This window comes from Camarhynchus parvulus, chromosome 1 (genome assembly GCF_901933205.1).
Source record: "Camarhynchus parvulus chromosome 1, STF_HiC, whole genome shotgun sequence".
NCBI classification, from domain to species: Eukaryota; Metazoa; Chordata; class Aves; order Passeriformes; family Thraupidae; genus Camarhynchus; species Camarhynchus parvulus.
The window spans coordinates 85874345-85890593 of record NC_044571.1 but is presented as its reverse complement, the minus strand read 5'-3'; the positions used below and the strand labels follow the sequence as shown (position 1 = coordinate 85890593).

The window sequence follows — 16249 nt, the reverse complement described above, 5'->3', positions numbered from 1 at the left end:
ATTACAACTGCACAGTTCTAACTGTTAACAGGAATTGATGGATTGTTCTCATTTTCACTGTCCTTGTTTTGTATCTGCTTCCTCTCTTTGAATACATCAGACACCAGGTAACAGAGAGCTTTTCATCTCACAGGCCCTGGTCACAATGACTCCTGACCAACGACAAGATGTTATCAGAACCTCTCAGATGGCAGTTTCAGACAGTGAAGAAAGAGCAAAGCCATACACCTTGGAGGAATTTTCCTATGATTATTTTAGGTGATTTTTTTAACCATTCTCAAAAATTATAGGAGTCCATCTGCAGGTAGCTTGGGAATCAGGAAAATTTTGCTACTGGGAAAGACTCTGAATACCCCACTGTGTGGCTTTGTACAACTGCAGCCTCTGGTTTAGGTCATGGCGTTTGAGCTGCAGGTTTTCCACAGACGAGGTTTTATAAAGAAGAAATCTCAGCAGAGGTGTAGCAATTTCAAATTTAATATTATGTGGGAGGATGTCTTAAGCCATGTAAGCATTTTCATCTCAGCTCCAAAAATTTAAATGTGCACCACTGCTGAATGCAGCTGACTAAAGCTCTCACTTCTGTTTGGATGGGCTGGCAATCCAAACAGGCAGATAGGATCCTCTGAAATGTCTTCCCCTTGTCAGGCTGATACTGCTAGGTGATATTCTTTCAGTGTGACTGCCTGACCATTCATTGCCATCATCCTTCCTGGGGCTAGAAGCTTTTTGGGATAGGGTAGGTGGTTGTGGTGTCATTAGTGGGGTAGGGTCTATAAGAGACTCTTCTGAGCCATAGGAGAGTACAGGTGGTTCTCTTTGAGCAGAGCTGGAGCTGGATACTTGCTAAATCGTGATGTCCCTTTTGATGTAAGAGTTCATTAGCTAGATGCTGTGAGCAACTGCCCTAGGTTAAACATTGGCCATAAGCTGTTCCTATTATCCCTGTAATCTCTCCACCTCTTGCTTTGTGTTTGCTGCCAGACCACCTCCAAAGCACACCCTTAGCCGGGTCATGATCACCAAGAGCCGTGGAAAGGACAAGCTGTGGTGTTACACCCGTGAGCCCATCAAACAGCCACTGCTGAAGAAGATCCTGGGCAGCGAGGAGCTGTCCCAAGAAGCCTGTATGGCCTTTATTGATATCCTTCCTCTTCTTGGGAGTCCCCTTGGGCAGCAGGTCTGACAGGCAAAGGACTGAACAGGGACTTTTTAGGACCCCAAGCAAAGCCCAAAGAAAGGTTTGAGGTCCTTCTCAAGGGCTGTGGGACCATGTCACAGGCTTGGAAATGGGTCTGTGCCACAAATCTGTACCTTAAGCATCCTTGAAATCTGAGGTGTGTCTACTTCTTAATCAGTGAGGTTTCAGGGACCAGTTATTGAGCCCTGCTGATCCACACACCTAGCACTGTTCTGTCTTGGTTCAGCTGACTCTCTTCCAAACGAACCTGCTCTGGATGGCCACAGCCCTCATCAGTCCACATGGCCTTGGGGAAAGAGTTTGATGCTGAATATCCCTTTGCAGCCACTTCTGTAGTCATGTGTAGGATGTCTTTAACAACATCAGCAACAGAGGGCCTTCACCAAATATCCCAGTTAGCTCATCCTTGACTCCTACCTCCCACCTGTGCTGAAATATATGGGTGACTACCCATCCAAAAGGACCCGCTCAGTCAATGAGCTGACAGACCAAATATTTGAAGGTGCCTTGAAAGCCGAACCCCTAAAGGATGAAATCTACTGCCAGACCCTCAAGCAGCTCACAGACAACCACATCAAGTAAGAACTCTTTGTTCCCCTTGGCCCAAATGCAGTAGACTGTGTTGGGCAAAGCAGATCTGAAGTGTCCGTGCCACGAGTAATTTTCTTTTCCTCCTGGGTCTCCTCTTGTGCAGATACAGTGAAGAGAAAGGCTGGGAGCTGTTGTGGTTGTGTACAGGCCTTTTCCCTCCGAGTAACATCCTCCTGCCCCATGTCCAGAGGTTCCTGCAGTCCCGGAAACATCACCCCTTGGCAGCAGACTGCATCCAGAGACTCCAGAAAGCCTTGAGGTATGGCACTGAAAGACCTCCTAGTCCTGACTGTACCACAACATCCAAATATGTGTAAAAAAATACAACTGGGAGATACTTTGGTGTCTGGAGGCACAGTGAAAGCTCACAGCCTCTCTCTGTTCCACCAAACTGATTGAAGGGGACATTGGGTTTCTGATAAGAAGTGTAGAAAAACAGAAATTAATCAACTTCATCCAGGTCCATTTCAGTCATGTTCTTCTTTTTTGGAAGAAAAATAATATTTAGAAAATAGCTGAAGTTACTCAAAAGGATATGCATTAAAAGGGGAAGATTTTTAAAAAAGGATTCTTGCTATGATGATGCTGTGACACTTGCCACCTCCTGTTTTGCAGGAATGGATCCAGAAAATACCCACCCCATCTGGTAGAAGTGGAAGCCATTCAACACAAAACAACCCAAATTTTCCACAAGGTTTACTTCCCTGATGACACCGATGAGGTAAATGGGGGAGAAGGAAATTATTTTCTGTCAGGATGGTTGTCAATTTTCTTATTCTCAAAAATCTCAGAAGAGGCTGATACTGGTTCTGATTCAGAAAAGTTCAGCCTTTCCAGAAGCCTCTGGGCCAAAGCATAACAAGGGAAATCCATCCTTGTCTACTCAGATTTGTTGTGAGCTGTGTTTTTCAAGACATGGGTGCTTTGCTGGTGTTCACTGGAGGCTTTAGAGTATGACTGCAAACAGAAGGAAACTGGATGGGCTTATCCATTCACTCACAGTAGCTCACAGGCCTTGGCTCTCAGTTATTTGGAGCCTAAACCAATAGATATTGTCCACCCAACAATATCCAAAGGGGTACCATGATGGGCCCCCCAGGAGATGGGCAGACTATTGCAGCACAGGCAATTAGGTGACTGAAATTACCCCCTCTGACCTGAGATGACACAGAAATGATACCTGCACTCAGGAAGCTCTCACTAAGCATCTTACATGCTGGTAAGGCAGCTGGTCATATTGATGTCAGAGCAGATAGGCATGTCCTTGCAGATACTGCTGTCTCACCTACTGACTGGACTTCCTATGAGGCTCACATCTCTCTCTTCCCTCATACCCCTGGGTACAACTAAATTTCTGTATTTCCAAGTGGGTTTATTTCTAAAACAGTCCACACTCATTGAAGGAAAAGGATGATTCCTCTGCATCAGCTCGGAGTGCCCTTGTTTATCTGTAGTGGAGAGTTGAGAGAACTCTTGGGGTTTCTCATCACTGAATATTTTTTTCCTACATGACAATGCAATGAGCATGACACTACTTCATACACATGCATCTGTCTGAGAGCCAGTAGAAAGAGGCAGTAGGGACTTTACACTTGGAGGGGTTTGCTGTGATCCATTTGGCCATGGAAGTCACCAGGTGGAGAGAGTGGCATTATTCCAGTACAACATGCATCTGCACTGATGTGGTGCTGAGCATTAGCAGCACTGAACCCCAAATCAGACTCTTGTGGGATGTGGAACATGGGTCCTGGTAGCTTGGTGGTTCAGTGGTGGTCAGAAGCTTAAGTTCCTTAAACTGCTGTGAGCTGAATCTCATTAAGTGGGCAGAGCAGAACTGAGGCAAGGTAAATGCTGAGCACAGCTCAAAAGGCAAAACCAGAATTGGAATGTGCGTACAAATGGGACAGACCTTTAAACATCCCATGCTTTGAATATCCATAAAACAGGAATCATTTTCCCTCTATTCTGCTATCTAGAAACCAGGCATCTGGCTTAGACCTAGTCTAAGCCAGGCATCTGACTTCCTCATCATCACTGGAGAGACAGTTAGGACAAATCAGCCTGGAGATCTCTCACTCTGTCTTTCCCACCCTTCTTTCCTCAAGCAAATAGTTCTGACACTTCACTGTTAGATCAGAAAAATCTCTTGCATTGCCTGGAGAGCTCCGGATAAGCCAGCACAGAATATAGATGCAGCATCACAAAGCACAGTGGTAAAGCAGTAGCATGACAGAGCTTCTGCGGACATCCCTTCAATGCCCAGAGTCCCATTCCACAGTGTCACTGATTTCACTGGTGGTGGGCATCTAAACCCCTTTGTGGGCATCTAAACCCCTTTGTGCATGTGCACCTGGAGGTCCTCAAAGAGAGCAAAAAGTGGAAATTAACCCTTAGATAGCAGTGGTGGTCTTCCTGTCTTTGTAGGCATTTGAGGTGGAATCCAGCACGAAAGCCAAGGACTTCTGCCAGAACATCTCCAACAGGCTGCTCCTGAAGTCCTCTGAGGGCTTCAGCCTCTTTGTCAAAATCTCCGACAAGGTGAGTGACCCACCCAGAGGCTGAGGTAGCCCTGAGGTACCCAGGACAGCCTGCTTGCCAGTAGGTACACACTGGTGGAGCCAGAGCCGTGTGGTGAGAAGCATTTCTCTACAAGCTCTGTGGCATTCCTAAGTCAGATCTGATCTGATGCAGGTGAGGCTTGCAGTCCCACAGCCGACTCACAGCAGTCACCCCAAAGGACTTAAAGCACAGACAGGCAAAGCTCTCCTAGCCTGTTGCTGAGTTGGGTTTATAAGAAAGGACTAAGTAAGAAAAATGTGCAGCTTAGAGCTGCCTCTGGCAACTGGGAGAAATCTATAGAGATAGTCATCAGGAAGGAAAAAGAAGGGTTGTGGTGAAACAAGTTGCAATAAGGAGTAATGGCTGAAATTAGAGACAGAGCCCGAAGCAAGGTGCTGGCATTGGCTTTCTCACATCAGCAGTTCATAACACATCAGTGTAAGAAGTGCAAAGCGGTGAGCAACAACTACAGGAGATGGCCTGGGCAATGGCCAACCGTGCCTGTGGAGTCTTGCCACTTGTTTGGGGCACCTCAATATAAGAAGGAAATAAAGGTGTTAGAGAGGGCTACTACAATGGTGAAGGTCCTTGAGGGGAAGGTGTGTGAGGAGCAGCTGAGGTCACTTGCCTTGTTCAGCCTGGAGAAGAGGAGACTGAGAGGAGACCTCATTGCAGTCTGCAACTTCCTCATGAGGGGAAGAGAAGGGGAAGACTCTGGGGTGATCAGTGGTGAGACTCAAGGGAATGACGTGAAGATGTGTCAGGGAACATTTAGTTTGGATACTAGGAAAAGATTCTTCACACAAAGGGTGGTTTGGCACTGGAGCAGGCTCCCCAGGGAGGTGGCCATGGCACCAAGCCTGACAGAGTTCAAGGAGTATTTGTACAATGCTCTCAGGCACATGGTGTGATTCTTAAAGATACCCTGTGCAGACCCAGAAGATGGACTTTGATGATCTTTCTGGGTCTCTTCCGACTCAGGATATTCTGTGATCCTACTGTATGACTTACTTGCTCAGCCTTTGTGACTATGTGCTGTGTCCCCCAGGTCATCAGTGTGCCGGAGGGAGATTTCTTCTTTGACTTTGTGAGACACCTGACAGACTGGATAAAGAAAGCAAGACCAGCAAAAGATGGTAATGATTACTTTTTTTCCAGTATGGGTCACACACAGCCTTCCTACTCCCCTCCATCCTTTTCAAACAAGATTGACCACATAGTCTGCCACAAGGATTGGAACAGGCTGTTCATGGAAATGGTGGAATCACTGTCCTCTAGTGTTCAAAAAAATGTAGGTGTGGTGCTTAGGGACATGGCTTTGTGGTGCTCCTGGCAGTGTTAGGTTAATGGTTGGACTTAATCTTATAGGTCTTTTCCAACCTCAGTGATTCTGTGGTCTGTTGGGCCACACTGATGGGAGTGATGCTCTCTGCACCATCCCTGGGGACATCACCTGGGAGGTGATCCATCCAGGAGCAGCAAAACCTCTGCTCCAAGGCTCTTCCTGGCCCCCATGAGAAGCACCTGCTGGAGGCCATCTCTCCGGGAAGTGCCTGCAGGAAAAGTTTCGGTGTTGGGATTCATCTCACCTCACTGACCACATTCAAAGTGGAACTGGCTGCAGCTCTGCTGATTTTACCAGTGGCTGTAAGACACAGGTGCCTCCAGGGTACACCTCCTCTGTCCTGTGTTAGGCATGGGTGCTATCAATGAAGTACAGTTGTGCAAGTGAACCCAGACACTTTTCCCACCTTATTAAAGCCTTGCATGGCAGTGATGTGGTTTGTTCTGCAAAGTCAAAGCTCAGTTGGCCTTGTGAATGCCCCTGTCCCTGCAGGCTGTGATGGCACATGGGCACTGCTGGATGCAGACACTGATTGCCAGCTGATACTCACACCAGCTGTTATGTTTGCTTCACTTGCACAGGTATAGTGCCTTCCCTCACCTACCAAGTGTTCTTCATGAAAAAACTCTGGACCAACACAACGCCTGGAAAAGACTCGATGGCAGACTCAATCTTCCACTATTACCAGGTGTGCCAGGACTCTGCAATAGCAATGGAGACTTGGGAGGGATTAGGAGTAGGTTGCAAAGGCTTGTCCATCTGCAGATGTTCCCAGGGAACAGCCTCTTAGCCAGGGGCTGGATACCTCCACAAACTGCATTTAGCATGTGAGGGTGAAGGTCCACAGATATGCTCTCTATCTTTCTGCTGTTCTTTCCTCCGTGCAGGAGTTACCAAAGTACCTGCGTGGCTACCACAAGTGCTCACGGGAAGAGGTCCTGCAGCTGGCAGCTCTCATCTACCGGGTCAAGTTTGAGGATGACAAGTCCTATTTCCCCAGCATCCCCAAACTCCTGAAGGAGCTGGTGCCTCAGGACCTCATCCGGCAGCTCTCTCCGGATGACTGGAAAAGGGTAAACCAGCAGTTTGATTCATACACCAGGCCTGGGTGGGAGAAGCCCAGTCTCTCAGGTGACTTGTCTGACATTCACTGTTGAAGTTGGACTGCCAAAATCAGTGGCACCTGATCCTTCTGGAGCCTTACCAGAGCTTCAGCTTCCCTAGCACCACTAAGAGGAGAGATTTTACATGCATGTTCACATACACATGCCTTGCCCCAGGTTTTCTTTTTCTTGAGACTGGCTGTACTGGTGGATGCAAAGCCAGATGGAAACATGCTAAGAGATGTTCTTGTGAAGAGGTGGTCTGTCATTTAATGCAGACTACTGAGTAAAGGGGTAATTCTTCCTGCTTTACACAGGGAGAGCTGTGGCACAGATGCAAACAGGTCTAGCCTTAAAATATTAGAGATATCTCGCTATCAAGAAATAGTCCAATAAGTGCTTTCTGTTTCCTATCTGATATCAAGATCTCTGGGCTGAAGGTCTCTCAGTCTCCTCTGCTGCATAAATTGGACAATCACAATTTATAATCTCTTTAATGGAGTCACCAGCTCAGCTTATCTAAAAAGGACCTGCCTTAGTTCCAGGCCCTGCTCCGGTGACCAGCCAGCACATTTTTGAAGTGTTATTGGAACAGAGGCTAGAACCAAACATCAAGGTCAGGTTGGGCAGGACCCAGAGCAAGCTGCTCTAGTAGAAGGCAGCCCTATCCACTGCAGGAGAGTTGGGCTAGATGACCTTTCAAAGGTCCCTTGCAACCCAGACTCTTCTATGAGTCTATCATTGTGGAACTGATGCTCCTTTCCTGCAAACATCCCTGGTGTCAGGTTCTGCAAACCCTCCATCTCTGTTGTGTTCTCTGTTGCAGTCCATCGTGGCATACTACAACAAACACGCAGGCAAAACGAGAGAAGAAGCCAAGCTTGCCTTTCTAAAGATTATCTTCAAGTGGCCTACATTTGGATCAGCATTCTTTGAAGTGAAGGTACGTGCCCTGGGGTTTCTCTGGCAGCTTTTAGCCAAGATCAGGAGCCCTGTACCACAGAGGGGTTCCAGATCTGAACCAGACTGGGACAATCCTGATGAAACAGGGAAAAACGCAATACTCTTAATTGGAAAAGTGCAAATACACTTGTTCATTGCTGCTATGCCTTTTTACCCAGACAGAAGCATTGTAGAGCTTCAGCATATCTCAGTCATTGGGGCTGTTCCCACAGCTGTGCTGCTGAACACACAAGAACGCTTCTCTGTTTTGCGAAGGCAAAGGGGAACCTGTTTTTTTTCCAAGGGATGTGTCCCTACCCACCACAAACCAAATGCAGACCATCCACCGTGGCACTACAGTGCCATCAAGGACAGTAGAAGCCAGTGCTGTCAGGAGAAGACAGGGAGAGAGGAAATAGGAAGGAGTCTGATTTTGTTTGACACGTCCCCTAACCAGATCATCACTTTTCCAACAGCAAACTACAGAGCCAAATTATCCAGAAATCCTTCTAATTGCCATCAATAAGCATGGAGTCAGCCTCATTGATCCCAAAACCAAGGTAAGCAAAACTTGGGTATTCACCGGATGCTCCTGAGCCCAGTCCCCAAGCCCTCATGGAAGACATCCCAAGGAGCATGTTGTTCAGTACTTAGAGAGTTCTCTTTAAGCCAGGTTAGAAATGGCTTAGACAGAAAACTTTCTGGAGGCAGAAATTCACTGTTGCACAGAGGCAACCCAGACTTTTTCAACAAAATTTGGATTGGGAGCATCAACTATTAGGGCCCTGTACCTGGAGGATGCACACACTCCTTCCTTAATCCTTTCACAGGCAATAGGACAGGAGTTGGAGTAAATGAGATCCCACTAGTTATTCCCACCACCTGCATGGCCATTCTAGTGTAGCAGTCCTCCACAAGCTCTGGAGGATCTGGAGTCTTGATCTCACTGCCATTCCCATGAGTCTCATCACAATAGACATCCTTGGCCTGCTGTGATGGAAAGTGAACAGGGGCAATGAGAACTGTCCACAGCCCCTCATGGAAGTTGAGGTTCTCTTGCATGTTGAGTGTAAGCTTTGTGTTCCCACCAGGATATCCTCATCACTCACCCCTTCACCAAGATCTCCAACTGGAGCAGTGGCAACACATATTTCCACATAACCATTGGCAACTTGGTGAGAGGAAGCAAGCTGCTCTGTGAGACCTCCCTGGTAAGAAGCATTAAAGATTAGACCAAATCCAGACTTTGGATTTGGCAGCAAATTGTGTCTCAGGAATTCTCTGGGCTGAAAGTGGGCTCTTCTTCTCAGAAGAGCCTCTGATACAGTTTTTTTCTTCTGAGTTTCTGATGGCTCTGCTCAATGAATCAGGGCTCTCACTTGGTCCATTATCCAGCTAACAAGCAAGCCTTAGGTGCTTGGGATGTTGCTGTGTCAGGAGCATGAGGGACTGCTCCCTATAACTGGACTGAAAAACACATTAAAGCTGATATGGGCTCAAGGGGTACTCCTGAGCCCTTTAACCAATATCATTTACCCAGCTTGTCCCTAGTAACAATCACAGCAATAAATCTCCTCCTAGATTATCTTAAACCCAAAGCACAAAGGATAAAAATCCCTTTTGGATTGTTACTAATCTGAGGCATTCAGTATTTTGTTGGCCATTTGAAAATTTATGTCCTATCCAAAGCTCCCTATGTCCTCAGCCTCAGCAGCATCCTGGGACAGGGAGCTCCTCCATCTCAAAGTTGCAAATTATATTTGGACAGTGTTCTTTGTGGTGGTGACATTTCACCAAGGAAAATGGTGGAATAGGTCAAAATATACCTGAAGATTTGCAAGGCAAGAACTGGTAGCCAGTGTGTTCAGGAGGCTCAAGCAAGAGACTATAAGCTGTGCTCTGGAGGCTGGTAACATCTTCCCTCTCCTTCTCAGGGATACAAGATGGATGATCTTTTGACCTCGTACATCAGCCAGATGCTAACAGCCATGAGCAAACAGAGGAGTGCAAAGGGTAGCAAGTGAACTGCAAGAAGCCACTGGCACATGGTCATGGGGCTAATTCACCAGCTGAGGGCTGTGGGATACCCGTGCAGCTGGGCAAGAAACTTTGCCTCCCAGATGTGGAAGATGAGCCGAACACCATCAGGGAGTTCAATGGACTCTGACCTTGAGGGCTCTAATCCCACCTCCCCTTCCAGCGAAGATGACTATCTCTGACCTCCCACTCACCTTCCTCACCCTGCATCCCAACTCAATCCTATACACCTCAAAGATTTCCAGGAGACACCACTGCTCTCAGAGAGTGACCAAGGCAAAGACACTCCAGCAGGAGGTCACAAAGGCTCTTGGATGAGGATTTTTGTGTGTCTGTGTGTGTGTGTGGCTTGCTTTGTTTTCATTTGTTGTTTTTTTCTTAAATATGAGAGCTGTTAGGATGCTAACATGTTTTTGGTGAAGTTCTGGGAATTTCAGGTTTGAAGAGGAATAAGAGAGCCCTGACCCATGCTGGAAAGATGTCCAGTGAACACTGCAGGGCTTATTTTTTAGTCATTACAAAAGAATACGCTGTGTTCTTAAGATGTACAGAAAGAAAAAGCAGGCAGGGAGGAGCACATTTTAACTAGGAATCAGAATAAACAAACTACTGATCAAACAGGCTAGCGTACTAAAGTCCTATCCGTGCAATGCTGGAAATATTTAAAGAACAAATTTTAAAGTTTTGTTTCTTCTTCTATTTATTTTTTAAAATATTAAAAAGGAAAAAAAAATCCTGTTTTTCATGCCGGTATCTGGATGCTGACCTGCAGAACAAACCCTTGCCCAGAGATTCCCCAAGAGCCATGACTGCCAGAGGCTGAGTAAGGCACATCTTTCTCAACCTAAGTGTTCAGCTGGAAGCGAAGCTTGGAAAATTAATTATCTCCTTTTGCTCCCTGTGTCCAGAAAAATTACTCTTGACTTTTGCTGCAAACTTCAATATGGATATATGGGTTTTGAACACCCCATGCTTGGAAGACTGAAGCCAAGCCTATGTTGGGCTGTAATTCAAACATTAACTTGGCCATCGGGTTTGTACCAGCTGATGATTTTATTGTGGTTTTTGTGTGTGTTTCTGTGTAAAGCAGCTCTTCATGAGTCCTAGCTGGACCTGAACCACTCACAGAAGGGCAGACCTTTGATTTTGGCGGTCTTTTCTCCATCTTTGATTGGTTGTACTCATCTGCTGGCTGTTTGCCTCATCTGCCCCCCAATGCCACACAGTGCGGACCAGCCCACTTTGGAGCAGAGATGGGACCTGCTGGCAGAGAGGAGGCTGAAACCACGTTGTGTCTGGGAGGATGCAGGGAGAGAAGCCTGGGGGGTGCCTTTCCAAATCCAGGCTTCAAAGATATGGCTGGATGTGGGGTATCAAGAGAGAGGACAATTGTCCACCAAGATCTGGTATTGTTGTAACCCACACTGAGTGGATCTCAGTAGATGTTGAGGCCTCTCTTGTTCCTGTGCATTGGGCTGGGTTTGACTGCTTTGTACAAGTCCATATTGTGGGTGTCACATGCTGCTGTGTTAAGCTCAGCTGAGCTCAGGTCTGCAACACCATGGTGTGCCAGGCAGAATTGGCAGCGCTGCCTACCAGACCTCGAGGACTGTGACATTCAAGTGGGATGCAGCAGTGACTTACGACTTTGGTTGCTCCATCAAAGAGAATGAGAGGCTGCATGGAGACATCCACCAGACAGACAGGGCTGCTAGGAGATCCCCTTCCTCCATTATCCCCTACCCAAAGCACTCTGGTGATGGGAGCACGGTTACACCAAGGCTACATTGGGAGCCCAGCTGCCTTCTCACCATCCATCTCTGACATTTCTCTCCCTTCCCCAGCTGCCATGATCCAGCTGTCCCAGGGATCCCGCTTGTCCTTAGACACATGCCCATCATCACCACACCATCACTGCTTTTTCTGAGTCTTCAGCCATCCCTGCCACCCATTGCACACTCAGCAGACATCGCAGCACAGCAGTGTTTTCCAGAGCTGTCCTGGGTCATCTTTCCCCTGCCACCACCCTCCACTTACAGCTCTGTTGGCATCCCATGCACCCCGTAATTTTGGGCAGGGCTGGGACTCTGTGTGTGTACCTGTGTGTCTTATGTATTAGCATCTGCTGGCCTCTTTGTATTCACACCAAGCAATGTAACATGAAAAAACGTGTCCAAGTGAAATACTCCAATTAAAAAGCATCAAGTGGCTTGTGGGAGGGTGTTCTGCACTGTCCAGTCATGGTGACATCTCCAGGGGAAGGGTGGGATCAGGGCTCCTGGGTTCTTGTTGTGGACAAGACTTCTCCTTGCACTGTGCAATTCCTGATTGTTCCATCAAGGGGGAACAAACCATCAGTGTACCTAGACTGGAAATTAATTGAAATCTTTTCTCTTGGGGTAAAAAACCACTGAAGTCCATTGCTTGTCCTCTTTGACAAGGGCTGAATCTTCCAGTCAAGTTCTGAGCTTAATCACTGCATGTAGGAAGTGTTGGGTGAAAAGTCTGTGTGTGGGAGTCAGACGACCTGTCATGTGCTTAACAAGGTGCCAGACCTTGCTAGCTGTGAAGCAACAACAATAGTAGCTGAGATGTGACAGAGTGTAAAACATTAAAGGAAACCACAGGTCTAACTGGCCAGGCTCTGCCTAGGCAAGGCTTCTGAGGATGAGGAGGGTGAGTACGGGGAGTTACCAGTGCATACTGGCCAAGCAGCAGCTAGATAACATGGATCAAAGAGCATTGAGGTGGCTTTTCCCAATGTACATTACAGGCAGCCAAGTCCCTCACTTAAACACCAAGGCACAGGCTGAGGAGCCCATGATGCACACCATGCTTAACCCACACACACTCCCCACCTCCTACTTTTATTGCTCACATTCCCACGTGAGTGGTACCCACGAAAAGTTGTGAACCACCTATGCATGCAGGGCATGGGGAGGGGGATGTAACACCACACACTCTCCATATTTCATAGATCTGGAGCTGCTCTACAACAATTCATCAGCCCTTTAGCCTTTTTCCAAAGGAAGATCTTCATTTTTCACATTTCAAGCCTCCAAAATACTCCAGAATTGTAACGTGGAAAGGTTTGGGTGCTTCTCAGCACAGATAACTCTGAAACTTAATGCTGCCCTCTCACTTGTGATCACTTCATTTAACAAAAGGCTCATGTATAAGAAATGTCTACTGTCTAGATCAAGTAAAGACTACTGTATTCTGTTTGCTGAAATAAGAACAAAACAGGATAGGAGAGATAAAATGTATTTAAAACATCACTTGCAATTTACAAAAAACATATTCTTATTATCTCTTCAAGTAGAAAGATATGGCTTAAACCTGAGAGATGTTTACATCTCCCTTACAGAGCATAGGCCCCCTCCCCACTCTGTGCCAGCAGCCACTGGGAGAAATTAAAATTGGAATAAATCCCAGGCTATAGTACAGGTGTACAGACCTTCCCAAGGGAAAAGCGAACACTTGGTGGAACCAATTCACACACAGCTCCATCCTTCTGCAGAAAAGTGGTTCTTACAGGTCATAGTCCCAGTAGCTACATGGCCAAGACACTGAAAAGTCCTTCAGCCCCCACATGCCCTCGCCTACAGACAAGGGGAGGAGATTGTCCTGTTAGGCTCTGTGGCAGGGCAAGAGTGGGGAAAAGGAAAAGCAAAGTTGCCCCTGCCTCTGTTACAGAAAGATACCGATTGTAATGAGCCAGCCAGCAGCACCTGACCATCGTGGTGGGAATAGTGTGCTCTTAGGGATGGAGGACACCTGCAAGGGGGAAGGATGGGAGGTAGTGTGTGGAGAAGAGGCTGGTCTGATATGAGAAATCTGGGCACCTGAGAATGAGGAGGTCTGGAGGATGCTCAGATCTTTGCAGCATGTGTGGAAACAGGGCTTACAAACAGCAGGAATGATTGCCCTGTGGGATGCCAGTGGTCTCAGGTAAATGGTGGCTCCCATGTGGTTGCTGCATCTCACCATAATGCACAGTTTTCTTCATGGATGCAACTCCATCTGCGCTCTCCTGCACCCCAAGGATCCCTGACAGGCATGGGAATGTGAGAAAAGCTGTAGGAGAGGAAGGTTGGTGCTCATCTCCAGCAGGGCCATGAAGGCAAATGGCTCCTCCTCACCAGGTAGATCTGAGCCCCCGCCAGCTGGTCTCCCTGGCCTCATGGAGATGGCAGGTCCGTGTCCCCTCTCTGCCCACGTCAGGCCAGGATGGGAGGCATGTTGCTGAGCTCTGGAAAAGGAGACACACAGAGAGCTACAGAACATCTGCATCTGTTCTGACAGCCACTGTGAGCAAACAGAACCTGTTTGAAAATGCATGCAGACCAGGTTGGGTCATTTTGTCTGGATGATAGCTCCATGGGTGTAGAAATGTGGTGTGTGGGAGGGTCCTCAGCCAATCCCACCCTGCCTGGCAGAACCAAGAGTTCTCAGTGCCTCCAGAATCTCTTTCCACAGCATTGCAGAGTAATGAGTACTGGAGGGGACATCTGGAGGTGTCTGCCCCAGCCTCTGTTTGAAGCAGGGCCAATTGGATTGAGCTGCTATGGGGTCTGGGGCTGAGATAACCCAGACTGCATCCTTCCTCATAACCTTCCATTCTTAAGTATGGACACTTCCATACTTAAAGTATGGACACCCACCACCAAGCCACCCATCAGGATCTCAGTACTCCCAAGAAGACCACCCTGAGCAGAATGCAGCTTCTCCCCTTGCCCTGCTCACCTGTCTTGAATTTGTTGTAGGAGCCACCATTCTCTATCATCGAGTTACTGTCCTCGGCAGGACAGCAGGAGAAATTCTTCTCTCGCCACCTGCATGGGGCAAAGCACCTGGGTCAGGCCACTGCCTGCTGTGGTGTTCCTCACAGCCCCCTGCTGCCTTGGACAGCTTTTTCCTACTTTGTGAGGGCAGGTATTTTGGGATTTTCTCAGGTTCTTACTGAGAAAGGACTCAAGTGCATGACTGATGTCTAAGCATCCACACTTCATGTGTGCAGCAGCATTTTGAAGGCAACTCTCTGATTAAGCCCTATTTTCTAAGCAAGATTTAAGAGCTCCAAAACCCCCAAAATGTTTAAAAACTCTGGTTCTAAAGCAGCCAGAGAAATTTTAAAACTGTGATTTTGGTGTGTTCATAAAACTGACAAGACCACACAGGGCACTGAGGCACTGCTAATGGCCCTTTGATCCCAGTAGGCCTGGGGATGCCCTTGCTTGGGAAATGCGCACAACATGAACATGATCCTGGAGGAGCTGGACATGGGAAGGTCTGATGTGGTGGTGATGCTTTACAGGGGTGATTGTGTACCACCCTGAAACCTGTAGCCTTGAAAACAAGGGGAAAGCAGGACCTGAGGAGAGCAGAGCAGGGTAAGAGGGGAAGGAAAGGAAGGAACCACCTTGCCTTGGGAAAAACCTGGATGCCCAGCAAAAATGCCCATACAGCTGCTAGTTCATCACTGCCAAACTGCTACTAATTAATATTTTCACCATCCCAGAGCAATATTAGCACTCCAAACTTTTCCTGTGCCAAAGAAAGTCACAGTTAACAGCAGCCCACAGTGCTCGCTCAGGGGCTTCCCAAACTTCTGCTTGTTGCCACCAGCAGCATCATTGTACTGCCAGCACCCTGCAAAAAAACTCCCCTGGGCTAGCTGCTCTGATCCTCCCACCACCCATCTGCAGCCAGCCAGCTGAAGAGCTGAGCCCAGCAAATCCTGCTTTCCTTGGGCACCACTGGGATGAGAGCACAGGCATGATCCTCATACAACTGTGGCAGAGCAGAACATCCAGCAGCCAAACATGACCAGCTGGGGTGAGCCCATTCCATGAACTCCAGATTTCCCAATAATATTTGAGAGAGTGGAAGGAAACAAAATGTGGTGTCTGTGACACAGTCAGACATTTTTGTGTGCGAGGATGGATTTCCTGTGGGGCTCTGGCATGTGCAGAGAGACATGAAGAGCTCTCAAATTTTAACACTGAGAGCTGTCCTAACAAATCAGTCCTATGAAACACTGTCAAATAGTAATAACACAAAAATCAGTTCCTTTCTCACCCCAGCAGCTTTGATAGTTTGTTTTTGTTGCTACTATAAATCTACCAGTTCTCCACTGAATCCTGAGGGCAAACAATGTCTAAGTTGCCAAAATGGAAAGAGAAAATGAGAGCAAGAAGGAGAAACAGAGAAGTTTTGGGGGACTTTTGGATCTTTCTTCTCTTTCCAGAAGGGGAAAGGGAAAGGGAAAGGGAGAGGGAAAGGGAAGGGGAAGGGGAAGGGGAAGGACAGGACAGGACAGGACAGGACAGGACAGGACAGGACAGGACAGGACAGGACAGGAAAGGAAAGGAAAGGAAAGGAAAGGAAAGGAAAGGAAAGGAAAGGAAAGGAAAGGAAAGGAAAGGAAAGGAAAGGAAAGGAAAGGAAAGGAAAGGAAAGGAAAGGAAA

General features: G+C 47.5%; 2 protein-coding genes across 2 annotated transcripts in view; one reads left to right on the top strand and one right to left on the bottom strand.

Annotated features, from left to right (window-relative positions):
• The window catches only part of MYO7A (myosin VIIA), a 99298-nt gene extending 87325 nt beyond the window's left edge, over positions 1-11973 (top strand). Inside the window, exons 37-49 of the mRNA XM_030954400.1 lie at positions 134-258; positions 985-1142; positions 1626-1779; positions 1896-2051; positions 2408-2513; positions 4217-4330; positions 5400-5487; positions 6278-6384; positions 6584-6769; positions 7626-7742; positions 8218-8301; positions 8833-8952; positions 9676-11973. Coding sequence (XP_030810260.1) covers positions 134-258; positions 985-1142; positions 1626-1779; positions 1896-2051; positions 2408-2513; positions 4217-4330; positions 5400-5487; positions 6278-6384; positions 6584-6769; positions 7626-7742; positions 8218-8301; positions 8833-8952; positions 9676-9765 — 1605 coding nt within the window. The 3' untranslated portion in view covers positions 9766-11973. The remainder of the gene's footprint in view (positions 1-133; positions 259-984; positions 1143-1625; positions 1780-1895; positions 2052-2407; positions 2514-4216; positions 4331-5399; positions 5488-6277; positions 6385-6583; positions 6770-7625; positions 7743-8217; positions 8302-8832; positions 8953-9675) is intronic.
• Positions 11974-13960: 1987 nt separating this feature from the next.
• Positions 13961-16249, bottom strand: part of GDPD4 (glycerophosphodiester phosphodiesterase domain containing 4) — a 37885-nt gene continuing 35596 nt past the window's right edge. The window contains exons 15-16 of the mRNA XM_030955468.1: positions 14525-14613; positions 13961-14030 (exon numbers count right to left, since the gene is read on the bottom strand). Of these exons, the coding sequence (XP_030811328.1) occupies positions 13999-14030; positions 14525-14613 (121 nt within the window). The 3' untranslated portion in view covers positions 13961-13998. The remainder of the gene's footprint in view (positions 14031-14524; positions 14614-16249) is intronic.